At 48.0% G+C, this 19,227-nt stretch overlaps 1 protein-coding gene and 1 long non-coding RNA gene across 3 annotated transcripts in view; both read right to left on the reverse strand.

The window, feature by feature from the left end:
* Window positions 1-418: 418 nt before the first annotated feature.
* LOC141105514 (uncharacterized) lies at window positions 419-1,853 on the reverse strand. The gene is made up of 2 exons (XR_012235597.1): window positions 867-1,853; window positions 419-799 (listed from the first exon to the last, which is right to left on the reverse strand). It is a non-coding gene; the product is annotated as an uncharacterized lncRNA (long non-coding RNA).
* A 3,676-nt stretch (window positions 1,854-5,529) lies between these two features.
* Window positions 5,530-19,227, reverse strand: part of GNB3 (G protein subunit beta 3) — a 94,497-nt gene continuing 80,799 nt past the window's right edge. For both annotated transcript variants that reach the window (XM_073595373.1, XM_073595372.1), the window contains 6 exons: window positions 16,099-16,162; window positions 10,448-10,610; window positions 9,984-10,050; window positions 9,700-9,901; window positions 7,732-7,948; window positions 5,530-5,949 (listed from right to left, as the gene is read on the reverse strand). In XM_073595373.1, coding sequence (XP_073451474.1) covers window positions 5,843-5,949; window positions 7,732-7,948; window positions 9,700-9,901; window positions 9,984-10,050; window positions 10,448-10,610; window positions 16,099-16,162 — 820 coding nt within the window. In that variant the 3' untranslated portion in view covers window positions 5,530-5,842. The remainder of the gene's footprint in view (window positions 5,950-7,731; window positions 7,949-9,699; window positions 9,902-9,983; window positions 10,051-10,447; window positions 10,611-16,098; window positions 16,163-19,227) is intronic.

Consider the following 19,227-nt stretch of genomic DNA (forward strand, 5'->3'; position numbering starts at 1 on the left):
AAGGAGGGGGAGGAGTCTCATAGCAGAGGAAGGAGGGGGAGGAGTCTCATAGCAGAGGGAGGAGAGGGGAGGAGTCTCATAGCAGAGGAAGGAGGGGGAGGAGTCTCATGCAGATAGAGGAAGGGAGCAGCAGACAGAAATGACACTCAGTGCTCTGGACTGAGATAAGTTCACACTATAGAGGGATTTGCTTTGTTCAGATTTCATGTCTGAGGTTTACAATCACTTTGGGCTGTAAGGAATCTCTTTAGATAAGCAGCCAAACATCTCCCAGATTGGCGGGCGGACAATTCGGGGTGAATGTGATCCCCGATAAGGGAGAACCTTCATAGACAACATTAGATCCGCCCTTTGCGTCGGTTTTGTGATCTCTGATTGGCTGTTTTCTCTCCTCCTATGAATGATACCAAAAGAAGACTTTTGCTGCCGTGACCTAAAATAGATTTTATTTTCCTCTTTCTATAAAACACACTTATCTGAAAAAGTGACAGAAAAAGGGGGGAGGGGCTTCATTATAATAAATAAAATTGATATACACATGGGTGCAGCATGTGCAGCGAGCGGTGTGGTGTCGTGTCGTGTCATGTAGGGGGGCGGGGTATGTTATCTAGGAAAGGGTTAATGTAGGTATTGGATGATGATGATGTTGTGGGTCTTATGGAGGGATAGCGGACAAGGACGGGGGAGGGGCAGTGGGTGTACAAGTGAAGATTATTCTGCTTATATTTTACCTTTCCTGCAACCGAAGGGGAGGAGCCGGTACACCTGTGCAAGACTAAAGGGGGAGGGGCTGGTACACCTGTGCAAGACTCAAGGGGGAGGAGCCGGTACACCTGTGCAAGACTGAAAGGGAGGAGCCGGTACACCTGTGCAAGACTAAAGGGGGAGGAGCCGGTACACCTGTGCAAGACTCAAGGGGGAGGAGCCGGTACACCTGTGCAAGACTCAAGGGGGAGGAGCCGGTACACCTGTGCAAGACTAAAGGGGGAGGAGCCGGTACACCTGTGCAAGACTCAAGGGGGAGGAGCCGGTACACCTGTGCAAGACTGAAGGGGAGGAGCCGGTACACCTGTGCAAGACTGAAGGGGAGGAGCCGGTACACCTGTGCAAGACTGAAGGGGAGGAGCCGGTACACCTGTGCAAGACTGAAGGGGGGGCTGGATTTAGATTTGAAGATTACCTGTAGCTACGGAGGAAATAATATATATTGAAGAAGGTGACCGGAATATCAGGGCGCTGCCCGCTTTGTTTTATGGTGGGGCGTATTTTGGAAAGATGACCCCATCATCTCCATACCGTTGAGATTTCATGACCACTTCATGGAGCTCCCCATACATCCCCAACCCTTTTTTTTTTCAACGTTTTTTTCCAGCTCTGATCTCCTCCAGTCTTCTTCAGCCACTTCCTGTCTACATTCATGTGCTCCAGTGTGGGCGGCACAGCTTTGGAGGGTGAGAAAGGCGGACCATGCCTGACTAATGTGTGGCAGCACATGGAGTCTCCACCAGGGGGCAGTGCAGGAGCACAACTGGGAAACAATTGTCATCCTGTAACAAGAAGCGCCTGAAGAAAGACCTTCATGGCGGGATCATCCCGTATTCATTTAATGAAGGCCGCAGATTTGAAAAATACATGAAGATGAGTAAAGTGTGTAGTCTGTGCCTCATCTACAGACACAAAACGTTCTCTAATAAACGCTTTTCAGGATAAGGGGTGGGAACAAGGGACAGCTGCCCTGGGCACAGAGGAGCAAGGGGACAAAGAATGGACAGAGGGCAGTAAAGCCATTCTACTGCGTGCATTAGCATTGGGAGAGGGGGCACAGTTCCGCATTCTTGTCCGGGGGGGGGGGGGGGGATAGGGGGGATTGCTAAACAAACCGGTTCTGGTACTGATTAGAATCAGTAAAATGATTTCACAGCAACTCCTCAGTTGGTATCAGTAGGGATCCCGCCATAGCTGGAGGGTCTCTAGTCTTTATTCTGTGTCGGCAGGTAGGCTGTAGTCTCATTGCTCTCTGGGTTTGTTGAGTTTCTCCTAAACCCTAAACATTGCTCCCGCCTGCTACCAGGGAATGTGAAGAGAAGATATAATGGGTTGGGAGTATTTATTCTGCCTTGGCCAATCACTGAGGAGTTTATACCCAAGGTCCTTCCTTCCTAGGTCTTGGCTGGAGAGGATGTCGGTGTGAAGGGTCCTCTATCTTTCCTCTGAAGCCTACTGCCTGGGGAGGGTGTGAGTCCAGAGGTCCCTGTCTCTCAGGTCTGCTGCCTGGGGAGGATATGTCTCCAGAGAGAGGTCCAGTTCAATGTGTGCTGTTTGGAGAAGGAAGATGGAGAAGAGTTTTGCTTAGTCAGATGCCGGTCTCGGCTTAAAGATCCAGTACTACAGATTGCCCGTCTCAGCTAAAGGGCTTAACAAAGCCAAATGACTGGTCCTGGCCTAAAGGTCCATCACTACAGATAACTGGTCCTGGCCTAAAGGTCCACCACTACAGATTGCTGGTCCTGGCTAAAGGGCTTAATAAAGCCAAACTGCCAGTCCTGGTCTAAAGGTCCACTACTACAGGTTGCCGGCCCCGACCTAAAGTCTTACAAAGACAAATTACAAGTCCAGGCTTAAAGCTCCACTACTACACTTTACCATTCCCAACTTAAAGTTCCACTACCACAGACTGCCCATCTTAGTTAAAAGGCTTAACAAAGTCAAATTGCCAGTCCTTGCCAAAAGGTCCAATACTACAGATTGCCTATCTTGGATAAAGGGTTTTAGAAAGCACAATGGCCAGTCCTGGACTAAAACCCCTCTACTACAGACTGCCAGTCCTGCCCTAAAGTCTTATGCCGTGTACACATGGGCGGACTTTTCGACGGACTTTCCAACGGACTTTCGAATGAACGGACTTGCCTACACACGATCAACCAAAGTCCAACAGATTCGTACGTGATGACGTACGACCGGACTAAAATAAGGAAGTTGATAGCCGGTAGCCAATAGCTGCCCTAGCGTCGGTTTTAGTCCGTCGGACTATCACACAGATGAGCAGATTTTTCGACCGGACTCGAGTCCGTCGGAAAGATTTGAAATATGTTTTATTTCTAGGTCCTTCGGACTTTTGGGGAAAAAAAGTCCGCTGGAGCCCACACACGATCGAATTGTCCGACGGAGTCCAGGTCCGCCGGACCTAGTCCGTCGAAAAGTCCGCTCGTGTGTACGCGGCATTACAGACAAAAGACCAGTCTGGCTTCAAGTTCCACTACTAAACTTTACCAATGCCAACTTACATTTCCACTACTACATATTACCCATCTTGGTTAAAGGGCTTAACCAAGCCAAATTGTCAGTCCTGGCTTAAAGGTCCACTACTACAGATTTCTGGTTTCGGACTAAAGGTCCACTACTACAGATTTCTGGTTTCGGACTAAAGGTCCACTACTACAGATTTCTGGTTTCGGACTAAAGGTCCACTACTACAGACTGCCTTTCTTGGCTATAGGGCTTAACAAAGCCAAGTTGCCAGTCCTTGATTAAAGGTCCACTACTACACATTGCTGGTCCCGACCTAAAATCTTACAAAGACAAATTGCCAGTCCCGACTTTAAGCTCCACTACTACATTTTACCAATCCTAACTCAAAGGTCCACTACTGAAGATTGCTGGTCTTGGCTTAAAGGTCCACCACTACAGATTACCCGTCTCAGCTAAAGGTCCTAATAGAACCAAATTGGCAGTCCCAGTTTAAAGAGCCACAACTACAGATTGCCAGTCCTGATGTAAAGGGCCACTACTACAGATTGCTGGTCCCGAGCTAAAATCTTACAAAGACATATTTCCAGTCCCAGCTTAAAGCCCCACCACTACACTTTACCATCCACGACTTAAAGATCCACTACTGCAGATTGCTGGCCTTGGCCTAAAGTCTTAAAAAAACGAATTCCTAGTCCCAGCTTAAAGGTCCACTACTACACATTACCGGTCCTAAATTAAAGGTCCACCACTACGGATTACCGGTCACGGCTTAAAGATCCTCTGAAGGCTGAAGATTGTTGAATGTAGCTGTCTGGCCTACCACGCCTACATTCGCCTGAGAAGAGGCAAAGGAGGTGAAAAGAATTCTACATTAGCCTTTAGTGGAGGCAAAGGATGCTAGAAGAATCTACTGAGCAGAGGGGTTTTTGCTGCTGTTTTTGGGTATCCTGTACCCCAACCCTCTACCCCCTGGACATTAGGCCAATAAAATAACAAAAAAAGTTTGACGGAGTGGAAGTCTGTCATCTGGCTGCCACTGGTGGCTCAGCGAGTGTTTTGGGTGCAGCTATGGGCCGAATCACTGTTAGGGAGGCTTGGAGGACCCGTAAAAACCTAGCAGCTCCTGAGTGGGTGAGTGGCACATATCTGATTTGATGTTCTTTCATCCCTTGCAGCCATAATCTACATGCATCTCAGAAAGATTCTTACTGGGGCTGTCTGTTAAGACATGACTCTATACTGTGCAACCTCCCTCTCAGGCTCCAGTGTATATGTATGCAAAAGAAAATTGTGCTTAGTGTAAATAACTAACAAAAATTGACTTAAATGATTTGTGACAAAAAAAAGCAGCACTCACGAATATGTACCCACCATATCCAACAAATTATATATATCAAAGTGTTGCGCTGTCATGTATATGTGTATTTGTTTGCCTTATTTGTGATTAGGCAAACAAAAGTCCATCTTTTGTGAGGCGGTAAGGCTACTTTACTTTACTGCCTCACAAAGAAGTCCCATTGGACGAAACGTACGTCAGGCTAGACACGGAGCAGCGGTGACGTCGTGGCACTCGTGGAGGGTGTTGGGCGAACATGTGTTTCCAATAAGCCAATTGTAACATTCTTTGCTGTAAGTAGAACCTTGAAATAAACTCTTGTGTGCCTTTAATGAATGATGCGCAGTGAGTTTTATTTTCCTCTTCCGTTTGATCGAGTTTTGGAGTTCCCTAAAGGATAACTGCTGTGGGGATCTGTATCATTGGAGTCCACCAAGGAAGCTGAACAGCTGAGGCGGTTCATACCCAAAGTGAGGGGTGAATGCTCTCTGAGGCGCCTGTAGACCTTAGAAGGTCTTAATATCTGGTAAGAAGATATATTTGCCCAATTCATCCTGTGGGGAGCGCTGGGTGTTTGCACCAATTAAAATTGGAAGGACACTTTGATTTCACCTTTAATTGGTCTTTAGAATTTTATATCTTATATAAGTTTACACATCTATTCTAAAGATGGACGTTTGCCTAATCACAAATAAGGCGTTCCAGTGTATATGTGGGGGGGGGGGGGGGGGGGGGGATGCTGAGAGCGAGGTTAGGGCTGGGACCAGGGAACTCCCTGCCTAGCCCGTTTTATGGGGTCTGAAGATGAAAATACGTCAATTAAATGTATTGAGGGAACACAGAAGTCAGTTGTAGAAGGTGAACACCAGAATGGAGGCAATCGGCAGATGGTGTGTTGTGTGAGACTGGAGTGTTAGGAGGAAGTATCTGTAAGAAGAACTGTCTTTGCCGTCCATAACAACCGGATTCCCCCGTTCATTTTATTTTAGTGCAGCAAGGGGCAAAAGAAACAAAAAGAGGAGGGCCTCAGGTTGCTACATCCAACAAGGAGGACTTCCTGCAGACCCTTGTGAGCGTAAGGCCCAATGTCACCAAACAATCCCTAATGAATGATGGGAAGGAAACTGGAACACCGACTGGAGCCCTAGGGTGAGCAGGTTAGGGGTGAACCAAGGTACATTAATAGGGTTAAATAGGGTGAAGAAGGGGGGAGGGGAGTGATTATGTCTCTGCTGCATTAAATAGCATTGCAAGTATTTAGTTCCAGATCTTGAGGAAACTGTCCCATGATCCTGTCGCCACAGCCATGCCATCCACGGTGACTCCGAGACAGCTGACGCGATTGTCGTGGCCGGAGAGGACACCTGTGGAAAATCACCACCATTAAAAAAATGGACGTATGCTATACATTCCTCATAAGCAGACAGGCATTTACAATATGGCAGGTTTTTCAGCTCAGCTTCTGGTGTCACCACCTGGTGAGGACACGGACCTTGTACTAGTCCTTCATTCATTGCTCACATTGTCCCGTATTTCTCCTATCATTTAAAGCCTGCACTCCACGGGTCAACCACTCATTTTTGTCTAGAGGATTGGAGAACAGAGATATACTTACCTGAGTCTCCGATCCTCTCCACAAAAGACCGGTCCCTGCGGCTCCTAAACACCCCCCCTCTCACAGTCTAGCAGTGGACTGTTCCTGACATCATCAAGCTCATAGCCCTGCTCTGGACGTGAGGACATCAGGAACAGTCCACCAATGGATTGTGGGGGGGGCGCTACAGTATACAGCTTCCTCCTCTCCCCTCAACAAAATGAGCTGTTAGCCCTCACAGAGCAGGCACAGCCCCCCCCCCCCCCGCGCATGGGCACATTTGTTTTGTCCAGGGTTGGGCTTCAATCCCTGATGAAGGGGAAGTTGTGAGCCCTTGAAACGCGTTGGCTTTACCTATTAATTATTTATAAGGATTAATAAATCTATACTGGACTTGTGATAAACTTGTGGCTCTCTCATTCTTTATACTCTAAGTCCATATTGAAGGCATCAGTCTCCACTAATGTTTAATTGTTGAGTTATCCCTGGATTGTATCTGTATTTCTACGTAATAGCAATTCAATCTTGACAATGAGTCTAACCCCTCCCCCCTCTATCCAAAACTTTCAACAAAATGCCTTTACATACACTTTAAGTATTAATGAAGATCTGTCAGGTCCTGTCATCACCTGCTGGTGGCACTGTGCCTCCCAGAGTGGGAGATTGTAGTTCTGTGCCTCCCAGAGTGGGGGGTTTAGTTCTATGCCTCCCAGAGTGGGGGTTGTAGTTCTGTGCCTCCCAGAGTGGGGGATTGTAGTTCTGTGCCTCCCAGAGTGGGGGTTGTAGCTCTGTGCCTCCCAGAGTGGGGGGTTTAGTTCTATGCCTCCCAGAGTGGGGGTTGTAGTTCTGTGCCTCCCAGAGTGGGGGATTGTAGTTCTGTGCCTCCCAGAGTGGGGGTTGTAGCTCTGTGCCTCCCAGAGTGGGGGTTGTAGTTCTGTGCCTCCCAGAGTGGGGGGTTGTAGTTCTGTGCCTCCCAGAGTGGGGATTGTAGTTCTGGTGCTCACCAGCGGGTGTCTCCCAACAATCAGCAGATTCCAGTAATCAGTCTCTATCTGATGCTGGCTGCTGGGAGGGTATTTATTCCCTCCTCTGTTCTTACACTTTGCGGCAGTGTTTTGCTTTACTGCCAGATACTGCTATCCTGTGCCTGCTCCTGCCTTGTATTTATACTCTGAACCCCGCTGTCGTGTTCCTATGTCCCTTTATTTCTGATCCCAGTTTCTGTTTCCCCCTCCTATATGTTCCCTGCGCCTCCAGATGACCTCGCTTTCCTGTGTTCCCCATTTGTATATATTGTATATAGTTCGGATTTCTGTTACTTGGCTCATTTAGTCATTGGGGGGGGTTGGTTCACTTCTACCTTTATGTTTTCTGTTTGCTGATCTTTGGATGTCTTTTGTTTTACTATTATATATATACATATATACAGTGTATGGTCCGGTCGCAGGTTCCTAGTGTAGCTACACAGATTTGGCCATCCTTGATGCTGATTCCTGACTCGATCTCTGATATATTCCACCCTGACAATAAAAAATCGAGTCCCGGAACTCACCGACTCTTTCGCACTTTAGCGAGTCCCAGAGGTTGCAGTTGAAATCGTCGTATCCGGCGAAGAGAATGCGCCCGCTGCGGGAGAACGCCACGGAGGTGATGCCACAGATGATGCTGTCCTGGGAGTAGACGCTGAGCTCCTGGTCGGCTCGCAGGTCAAACAGGCGGCAGGTGGCGTCATCGGATCCCGTACATACAGCCTGACCGCTGGGGAAGAACTGCGACCGGAAAGGAGAGAAAATAACATTATAGAACGTTCTCAGCAGTGGCGGCTGCTGGTGCTTAATATATTGGGGGGGGGGGCAAACAAACCTGGACCCCTCTCACTCGCACTACCCTTCACCCCCCCTGGCGCTCGCTCACACAACCCCTTTAGACGAATGATAAGGAGGGCAGCGATCCATGGACTTACCTTATGCTGTGGTAGAGGAGCGGGGAGGAGGTTGCAGAGGGAAGAGCCAGGGCCGTTCCTTCTCCTCTGGACCGAACAGGAAGTGAGTCCTGAGAGCCCTAAGACTCCCTGGCCAATCGGGTCTCAGGACCCGCTTCCTGATTGGCTGGGAGGAGAAGCAGGAAGACATTAGCGAATATTAATTAATTAAGTGGGTGGGCTCTGTGCACCGAGCCCACCCTTTTTTGAAGCCAATTAGAACCTCTGGCTCTAATCACGTGCCTCAAAAGAAAAACCCCATTGAAATCCATGCGTCCGGCGCCCTGCATGTAGACCAGGGGGACGGGCGCATAAATTAGGGGGGGCGGCGCCCGTAATGAGCGGGCCACGACTGGTTCTCATCACATGGTACAAATACCCCAAGGAGATCCATAAATTGGTATCCACCAGAAGAGTCACCATTCTGCAGTGCCACATACAGCCATCGCCTACAGATTTCTGCTCTTATTCCGGATTTTCAATTGGCTGCACATTCAAGGGCCAAATAAAGACAAGCAAAGGGCCGCAGTTTGAAGACCACTGCCACAGTCCAAAGCTTGCGGTCCGCTAGTCTCTGACTCTTAGGGGGCAACGTACACAAGTCATTTAAAGCAAGTTAACATTTTCCCAATATCAAAGATCATCGATCGATATTTGAGGCGATTGCAATTAATTTATGAGTAAAGTTAAAGTTGAATGTGGAGTAGAAATTTGTTGAACCCGCTTTACACAGTTCTGTGTGAACCGGCTGAGAGGATATCGGAGGATGATGTCCTCTTCATTGTTGGGGGCGGGGCCTTGACCAAACTTTATTGCCTATTGGCTGAGGAGGAAAGTGAGGACCTGGCAGGAGAACATCACAAGACGAGCCGAACAGAATTCCAAACTCCAAGAGAAGCCGATCACTTATCTATGGCAAGAACAGAATGAGCCAGACAACCATCACATCTCCCACTGCAGTTATACCCCGCATTCACCATCCAGTTTTACGCTTGTGGTCGCCTGTCTGAGCCACATTGGCCACTGAAGACCCGGCGTCTGGATTTTACATTCTCCGGCTCTGAGCCACATTGGCCACTGCAGACCCAGCGTCTGGATTTTACATTCTCCGGGTCTGAGCCACATTGGCCACTGAAGACCCGGCGTCTGGATTTTACATTCTCCGGCTCTGAGCCACATTGACCACTGAAGACCCGGCGTCTGGATTTTACATTCTCCGGCTCTGAGCCACATTGACCACTGAAGACCCAGCGTCTGGATTTTATATTCTCCGGGTCTGAGCCACATTGACCACTGCAGACCCGGCGTCTGGATTTTACATTCTCCGGCTCTGAGCCACATTGGCCACTGCAGACCCGGCGTCTGGATTTTACATTCTCTGGTTTATATCGTCTGTCTTCATGGAATTCGGCCACATTGGTAAAATTTGGTAAAATTGGAGTTTATGCAAACAGGGGACAATTATTGAAATGTTATCTTTCATTGACCATTCCCTGTAAAGCGTGGCGTCTGCCACCAATCCTTCCTCACAATACTCACACAGATGGCGTTGATGTCAGACTCGTGACCTGTGAACGTCTGTCTGCATTCTCCTTGCCGGATGTCCCACAGCTTGGCGGTTGCATCGCACGCCCCGGAGACGAAGAGATTAAAGTCGGGGGACACAGCCAGGCTCATACAGTCACCCGTGTGACCCACAAATACCGTCTTCTGTACACCCGTCTCGATGTCCCAGAGGGCGCTGGGGGGGAGGGGGAAGGGAACATGTCAGTAAGTGCAGAGGATACATCAGCCAGTAAAATCATATCTGAGGCTTTTCTCACCAGGTGGTGTCACCGGAGCTGGTCACAATCTGGTTGTCATCGAGGAATCGACAGCAAGAAAGATAACCTGAAGGGAGAGAGAGAGTTAAAGTATATCTAGAAGGGTTAGAACCTCTGTTGGGTTTTCATTTTTGTTTGTGTCCCCACTGGTAGCATTTAACTGCACTTCCTGTCCCAGTGACAGGGTGTCAAAAGGACAGGAATTAATGAGCGTTCTCTATGAAGGGCACAATTATTTAGAATAGTGGGGGAGGGGTTAAAATCAATGTCAGGTTTTTATTGCTGGATGTGTCTTCCTGTGCTGGTGACTCCAGAACCCCCACATTTCTTGTCCTGGTGTCACAGAGAACACAAAGTGGGGGGAGATCTCCCCAACAAGTCAGCAGTAAAAACATGACAGAGATCTCAAAGACAAAATGGTGAAACATTAGAATTTTATATTAGCGCAGTGGGCGGAGCCTGACCTGTGTGGGCGGCGAGCTCCCTGCTCACTCTGACATTTCCTTCACGTGTCTTCAGGTTGTATATGGAGCACATGTTGTCCAATCCGCCGCAAGCAACAAAGTTCCCGGAAGGTGCGTAGGAGCAGGTCATCACCCAGGAGGAGCGCAGAGGGATAGCGTGAACCTGGAAGTGAAGAGACACCATTCATATTATATTATATATGACTCTTTTCTTACCTCCTAGGTAATGAAACACTCATACCAACAATCGTTGTAGTCTCTTCACTGACCTTGGGGGCTTTTGCCCACTGACCACCAATGTAAGAGGGCTCTTCTCCACTGACCATCAATGTAAGAGGGCTCTTCTCCACTGACCACCAATGTAAGAGGGCCTTTTCTACTGACCATCAATGTAAGAGGGCTCTTCTCCACTGACCACCAATGTAAGAGGGCTCTTCTCCACTGACCACCAATGTAAGAGGGCCTTTTCTACTGACCATCAATGTAAGAGGGCTCTTCTCCACTGACCACCAATGTAAGAGGGCTCTTCTCCACTGACCACCAATGTAAGAGGGCCCTACTCCACTGACCATCAATGTAAGAGGGCTCTTCTCCACTGACCACCAATGTAAGAGGGCTCTTCTCCACTGACCACCAATGTAAGAGGGCTCTTCTCCACTGACCACCAATATAAGAGGGCTCTTCTCCACTGACCACCAATGTAAGAGGGCCTTTTCTACTGACCATCAATGTAAGAGGACCCTTTTCCATTGACCACCATGTAAGAGGGCTCTTCTCCACTGACCACCAATGTAAGAGGGCTCTTCTCCACTGACCATCAATGTAAGAGGGCTCTTCTCCACTGACCACCAATGTAAGAGGGCTCTTCTCCACTGACCACCAATGTAAGAGGGCTCTTCTCCACTGACCATCAATGTAAGAGGGCTCTTCTCCACTGATCATCAATGTAAGAGGGCCTTTTCTACTGACCATCAATGTAAGAGGACCCTTTTCCATTGACCACCATGTAAGAGGGCTCTTCTCCACTGACCACCAATGTAAGAGGGCTCTTCTCCACTGACCATCAATGTAAGAGGGCTCTTCTCCACTGACCACCAATGTAAGAGGGCTCTTCTCCACTGACCACCAATGTAAGAGGGCTCTTCTCCACTGACCATCAATGTAAGAGGGCTCTTCTCCACTGATCATCAATGTAAGAGGGCCTTTTCTACTGACCATCAATGTAAGAGGACCCTTTTCCATTGACCACCATGTAAGAGGGCTCTTCTCTACTGACCATCAATGTAAGAGGGCCCTACTCCACAGACCACCAATGTAAGAGAACCCTTCTCCATTGACCACCAATGTAAGAGGGCCTTTTCTACTGACCATCAATGTAAGAGGACCCTTCTCCATCAATGTAAGAGGACCCTTTTCTATTGACCACCATGTAAGAGGGCTCTTCTACATCAATGTAAGAGGACCCTTCTCCATTGACCACCAATGTAATAGGGCTCTTCTCCACTGACCATCAGTGTAAGAGGGCCCTACTCCACAGACCACCAATGTAAGAGGGCTCTTCTCCATTGACCACCAATGTAAGAGGGCTCTTCTCCATTGACCACTAATGTAAGAGGACCCTTCTTCATTGACCACAAATGACTTCAGTGCTGATGAACCCAACCAAGCCTCTCATACTATTTTATGTGGGAATTCCCTGTGTTGGTAGATATGTTTCTCTCTTCATCGTAAAGACAGGCCCTGAAGCAAAAAAAAAAAGGGTGAAGGGCAGACATGACTAGGCTGGCAGGGTTAGTTTGGCCGTTAGAAGGTTAATCGATTATTGTAAGGAGTGGTACAATGTGTGGAGACAGTGATTGGTTAAAAGTAAGGTAGGGAGGGGCAACATAGGTGGGGAAGTGGAGTTGTGAAGTCGGAGGGGCACTTCGAGGCAACAAAGAAGAAGCTTCCCACCGTCCCGCTGCTGTGGATGGTGGACTTGTTGGGTGGTTGTATTGGTATGGCAGTTGGGGTCCTTGGAGGCATCCAAAATTTTCTGTGTAATATCTGAGTAAGGGCCCGTCTATGGTATGGCGTCCTATGGTTAATCCCAGTTAAAGGTGGTTTAACGGGAATTTGTGGAAATGGAGGTGCCAGTGGAAAATTTGGTATTGTCCTTGAGCCGATGTTCTGTGGCTGAGGACCCTTAAGTGGCTTTGCAGATACAATTTTTGTGTTCAGTAGTGCCTCCAAGGATCGGCAACCAGGGGGGTCATTATTTTCATTATTGTTCTATATTTCTGTTCTAAGAAATGTTTATATATTGTTGTGGTTAATTAATGGCCAATTTCACTCCAATAAGTGTGTGGGTCGTATCATTTTAGGTATAAGTTGGAAGTGGGGTCAGAGGGCTCTGGCGGACTATGGGAGCACATTTGGCACTGCCTCTGGTATGCCTTAGTCAAGAGTTGGCAGCAGTTTTCCATTGGCTATATGTGGGGGTTGTATCAGAGTTGTCCATTTTTGGGATACCAAGTTCTGGGCTATAAAGAATATTCTGGTACTTGAATGTGATCTAAGACTGAATTCCCAAAACTCCTGTTAATCGTTCGATCCAAGAGGAATCCCTGCATGGGAGAAGATCGTCCACCTTGGACTAACACTATAAACACCATTAACAATCAGAAGTTATAATGATCTTTATATCTTGCTTCTTACTCTCCATGTTTTGTATTTTTTCATTTCCTTTGACTCAATCCGGTGTAATTGTATATTTATGATGAAGGTTTTCACCAATTGTCTAATAATTACAAAATACCAAATAAAACATTTTGTGAAATAAGATTGATCTCTTGGGTAGAATGCCTACTACTCCTATCTTGGGGTCTCACATGTTTATGGTTTGAAATATAAATTCCCAATACTTGAAAAGCTTTGGCATCTCCTCAACACATGAATGTTCCTGTTTTCTGGCCACATACAGTACAAGTGGTGGGGGGTAATATGCCCCCATTGAAATCGCCCCTGTAGTGTATCATAAACTTTATGGAGGATGAAAAGATGAGTGAGCTTTTGTGATGGTGAGCGGGAGGAAGCCAGTATGTTTTCTAGGACTACTATCGAAACGATCGATGCCCCCCGCTGAGACCACCGCCTGTGGAAGGGGATTCCACATCCTTGCTGCTCTTACAGTAAAGAACCCTCTACGTAGTTTAAGGTTAAACCTCTTTTCTTCTAATTGTAATGAGTGGTCACGAGTCTTATTAAATTCCCTTCTGTGAAAATGTTTTCTCCCTATTGTGGGGTCACCAGTCCGGTATTTATATATTGTGGGGTCACCAGTCCGGTATTTATATATTGTGGGGTCACCAGTCCGGTATTTGTATATTGTGGGGTCACCAGTCCGGTATTTATATATTGTGGGGTCACCAGTCTGGTATTTATATATTGTGGGGTCACCAGTCCGGTATTTATATATTGTGGGGTCACCAGTCCGGTATTTATATATTGTGGGGTCACCAGTCCGGTATTTGTATATTGTGGGGTCACCAGTCCGGTATTTATATATTGTGGGGTCACCAGTCCGGTATTTATATATTGTGGGGTCACCAGTCTGGTATTTATATATTGTGGGGTCACCAGTCCGGTATTTGTATATTGTGGGGTCACCAGTCCGGTATTTGTATATTGTGGGGTCACCAGTCCGGTATTTATATATTGTGGGGTCACCAGTCCGGTATTTATATATTGTGGGGTCACCAGTCTGGTATTTATATATTGTGGGGTCACCAGTCCGGTATTTGTATATTGTGGGGTCACCAGTCCGGTATTTGTATATTGTGGGGTCACCAGTCCGGTATTTATATATTGTGGGGTCACCAGTCCGGTATTTATATATTGTGGGGTCACCAGTCTGGTATTTATATATTGTGGGGTCACCAGTCCGGTATTTATATATTGTGGGGTCACCAGTCCGGTATTTATATATTGTGGGGTCACCAGTCCGGTATTTATATATTGTGGGGTCACCAGTCCGGTATTTATATATTGTGGGGTCACCAGTCCGGTATTTATATATTGTGGGGTCACCAGTCCGGTATTTATATAATGAAATCATATCCCCTCTCAAGCGTCTCTTCTCCAGAGAGAATAAGTTCAGAGCTCACAACCTTTCCTCATAACTAAGATCCTCCAGACCCTTTATTAGCTTTGTTGCCCTTCTTTGTAGTCGCTCCATTTCCAGTACATCCCTCCTGAGGACTGGTGCCCAGAACTGGACAGCATACTCCAGGTGCGGCCGGACCAGAGTCTTGTAGAGGGTTTGGCGACACTGTTGGAGTTGGCTGGGAGTCTCTCCAGAAGGATGGAGGCTTTGCAGGGACAATATGGGATACTGGAAGGTGCTGCAGAGCCTGGAGGGCACTATTGGACCCTGTTGGGTCTGAGGCTCTGCAGCAAGCCAGGGGACCCTGTGGGAGGCACCATGGGAGGTTGGCCAGTATTGTAGAAGCCGAGGGATCTTAGGGGGTCTGGGAACATTGTCTGTGAGAAGTTGGGTGGCACTATGGGAACTTGGAGACACTGTGGAAGGTCAGAGCCGTGTTTCTCAACCTTTTTTCAGTGAAGGCATCCTTTAAAATAGTCAGGTGGTTGAGAAGCTCTGGGCTAGAGGAGGGCGGGGTAATATATATATATATACTGTATATTAGTAATGAGACATTTCCATAGGACCACAAGCCTGAGCTATCAGAAAGATCAGAGATGAACGGGAGAAAGAGACGGGAGCTTTACACATTCGGGTTTGGATGGCACAACTCACCCACTGGTAGAGTTCTTCCTGAAGGGCTCGGCGGGTCTTAATAGTGTTACCCCAGAGCATGCGATACACGATATAGCGGGGGCCTAGAGCACCCCCAGAGCATGCGATACACGATATAGCGGGGGCCTAGAGCACCCCCAGAGCATGCGATACACGATATAGCGGGGGCCCAGAGCACCCCCAGAGCATGCGATACACGATATAGCGGGGGCCCAGAGCACCCCCAGAGCATGCGATACACGATATAGCGGGGGCCCAGAGCACCCCCAGAGCATGCGATACACGATATAGCGGGGGCCCAGAGCACCCCCAGAGCATGCGATACACGATATAGCGGGGGCCCAGAGCACCCCAGAGCATGCGATACACAATATAGCGGGGGCCTAGAGCACCCCCAGAGCATGCGATACACAATATAGCGGGGGCCTAGAGCACCCCCAGAGCATGCGATACACGATATAGCGGGGGCCTAGAGCACCCCCAGAGCATGCGATACACGATATAGCGGGGGCCTAGAGCACCCCCAGAGCATGCGATACACGATATAGCGGGGGCCTAGAGCACCCCCAGAGCATGCGATGCGGTGATATCCGTCCATCTGTCTGCAATTTCGCAAAGCTCTCATGTTTGGAGAGTTGCTGAAGGGACAAGTTGTACCATAGGGGTATATATTGGGTAAGTGTTGTGTGCCCATCCTTTGTGTTCCAGCGGGAGGGGGAGGGGTGGGTGTGGGGAACCTCTCTCGTCAGTGAGACTTGAGGGAATCGCACTCAGGGGACGCATCCCTAAGCAGCATTTCACATCCTTTAAGAGCAGTAAAATAAAAGGACTCTGGAGATGGATAGAGACTCACCTTGTTGGTGGTGTACGTGTCCCACACGATTAATTTACCATCTTGGGAGGCGCTGACCAGAAGCCTATCGGAAATACAACATTTATAAGTGAAAATCCCAGACATGACTTCTACCTAATAATAATAATAATAATAATAATAATAATAATAATAATAATAGAGCAGGAATGATATGTAAAGTGTGGGAACCCGGGCCGGATTTATTATTAGGCACAGTAGGCAGGTGCCTATAGGCATCGGAGACAACAAAAAGGAGGTTTTCTGTAGGACTTCCCATTATTTTCCATCATGAGTTGGAATCCTCATTTCTAATAAAATAATTTGCTCGGTGCCACAATGTATCGTATGATTGGGAAAACAAACGTCTGGTGTAAAAGATCCGAACAGAGGGGTGATACCTGACTGCAATAAAAGACACAATGCAAGGCACGTTTTATGTGCACTTTAGGCTTTTCCTTCCATTTTTTTTTCAACCCCCCCCCAAAAAAAGATCACAGACTTCACCCCTCCTTATCACAGACTTACCCATAAAATCATGGGAACCCCCCCCCATAAAATCACAGGACTTTAAAAGTATCACAAGTAACATAATCATACTGTATATGAAAGGATTTTAGTTTATTTGATGCAATCTCATAATTTAAAAGAAATAGCATCACTCCCCCCATATACTGTACACTCATATATTACTTCCCTAAATCCCTCCTATGCCTATCCCTGAGGGTAGAAATGTATACTGTACAATGTAGAGGGAGAAATGTTGGTTTTTTCTATAGTTCAGGGGTCTCTAAACTTTCTAAACAAAGGGCCAATTTACTGTCCTTCAGACTTTAGGGGGGCCGGACTGTGACCATCAGGAGTAGAAAATGTCCCATCATTAGTGGGAGTAAACGATGCCCCATCATTGGTGTCACCGGGAGGAACTGTGCCCCATCATTGGTGTCACCGGGAGGAATAGTGCCCCATCATTGGTGTCAGTGGGGGGAATAGTGCCCCATCATTGGTATCAGTGAGAGGAATAGTGCCCCATCATTGGTGTCACCGGGAGGAATAGTGCCCCATCATTGGTGTCACCGGGAGGAACTGTGCCCCATCACTGGTGTCACCGGGAGGAATAGTGCCCCATCATTGGTGTCAGTGGGAGGAATAGTGCCCCATCATTGGTGTCAGTGGGAGGAATAGTGCCCCATCATTGGTATCAGTGGGAGGAATAGTGTCCCATCATTGGTGTCAGTGGGAGGAATAGTGTCCCATCATTGGTGTCAGTGGGAGGAATAGTGCCCCATCATTGGTATCAGTGGGAGGAATAGTGCCCCATCATTGGTGTCAGTGGGAGGAATAGTGTCCCATCATTGGTGTCAGTGGGAGGAATAGTGCCCCATCATTGGTATCAGTGGGAGGAATAGTGCCCCATCATTGGTGTCAGTGGGAGGAATAGTGCCCCATCATTGGTATCAGTGGGAGGAATAGTGCCCCATCATTGGTGTCAGTGGTAGGAATAGTGCCCCATCATTGGTGTCAGTGGGAGGAATAGTGCCCCATCATTGGTGTCAGTGGGAGGAATAGTGCCCCATCATTGGTGTCAGTGGTAGGAATAGTGCCCCATCATTGGTGTCAGTGGGAGGAATAGTGCCCCATCATTGGTATCAGTGGGAGGAATAGTGTCCCATCATTGGTGTCAGTGGGAGGAATAGTGCCCCATCATTGGTGTCAGTGGGAGGAATAGTGCCCCATCATTGGTATCAGTGGGAGGAATAGTGCCCCATCATTGGTGTCAGTGGGAGGAATAGTGCCCCATCATTGGTGTCAGTGGGAGGAATAGTGCCCCATCATTGGTGTCAGTGGTAGGAATAGTGCCCCATCATTGGTGTCAGTGGGAGGAATAGTGCCCCATCATTGGTGTCAGTGGGAGGAATAGTGTCCCATCATTGGTATCAGTGGGAGGAATAGTGCCCCATCATTGGTGTCAGTGGTAGGAATAGTGCCCCATCATTGGTGTCAGTGGGAGGAATAGTGTCCCATCATTGGTATCAGTGGGAGGAATAGTGCCCCATCATTGGTGTCAGTGGGAGGAATAGTGTCCCATCATTGGTGTCAGTGGGAGGAATAGTGTCCCATCATTGGTATCAGTGGGAGGAATAGTGCCCCATCATTGGTGTCAGTGGAGGAATAGTGTCCCATCATTGGTGTCAGTGGGAGGAATAGTGCCCCATCATTGGTGTCAGTGGGAGGAATAGTGTCCCATCATTGGTGTCAGTGGGAGGAATAGTGCCCCATCATTGGTGTCAGTGGGAGGAATAGTGCCCCATCATTGGTGTCAGTGGAGGAATAGTGTCCCATCATTGGTATCAGTGGGAGGAATAGTGCCCCATCATTGGTGTCAGTGGAGGAATAGTGTCCCATCATTGGTGTCAGTGGGAGGAATAGTGCCCCATCATTGGTATCAGTGGGAGGAATAGTGTCCCATCATTGGTGTCAGTGGGAGGAATAGTGCCCCATCATTGGTGTCAGTGGAGGAATAGTGTCCCATCATTGGTATCAGTGGGAGGAATAGTGTCCCATCATTGGTATCAGTGGGAGGAATAGTGCCCCATCATTGGTGTCAGTGGTAGGAATAGTGCCCCATCATTGGTGTCAGTGGGAGGAATAGTGTCCCATCATTGGTATCAGTGGGAGGAATAGTGTCCCATCATTGGTGTCAGTGGGAGGAATACTGTCCCATCATTGGTGTCAGTGGGAGGAATAGTGTCCCATCATTGGTGTCAGTGGAGGGAATAGTGCCCCATCATTGGTATCAGTGGGAGGAATAGTGCCCCATCATTGGTGTCAGTGGGAGGAATAGTGCCCCATCATTGGTATCAGTGGGAGGAATAGTGCCCCATCATTGGTATCAGTGGGAGGAATAGTGTCCCATCATTGGTGTCAGTGGGAGGAATAGTGTCCCATCATTGGTATCAGTGGGAGGAATAGTGCCCCATCATTGGTGTCAGTGGGAGGAATAGTGTCCCATCATTGGTGTCAGTGGGAGGAATAGTGCCCCATCATTGGTATCAGTGGGAGGAATAGTGCCCCATCATTGGTGTCAGTGGGAGGAATAGTGTCCCATCATTGGTATCAGTGGGAGGAATA

Source organism: Aquarana catesbeiana, linkage group LG08 (assembly GCF_042186555.1).
Source record: "Aquarana catesbeiana isolate 2022-GZ linkage group LG08, ASM4218655v1, whole genome shotgun sequence".
In the NCBI taxonomy this organism is placed as follows: Eukaryota; Metazoa; Chordata; class Amphibia; order Anura; family Ranidae; genus Aquarana; species Aquarana catesbeiana.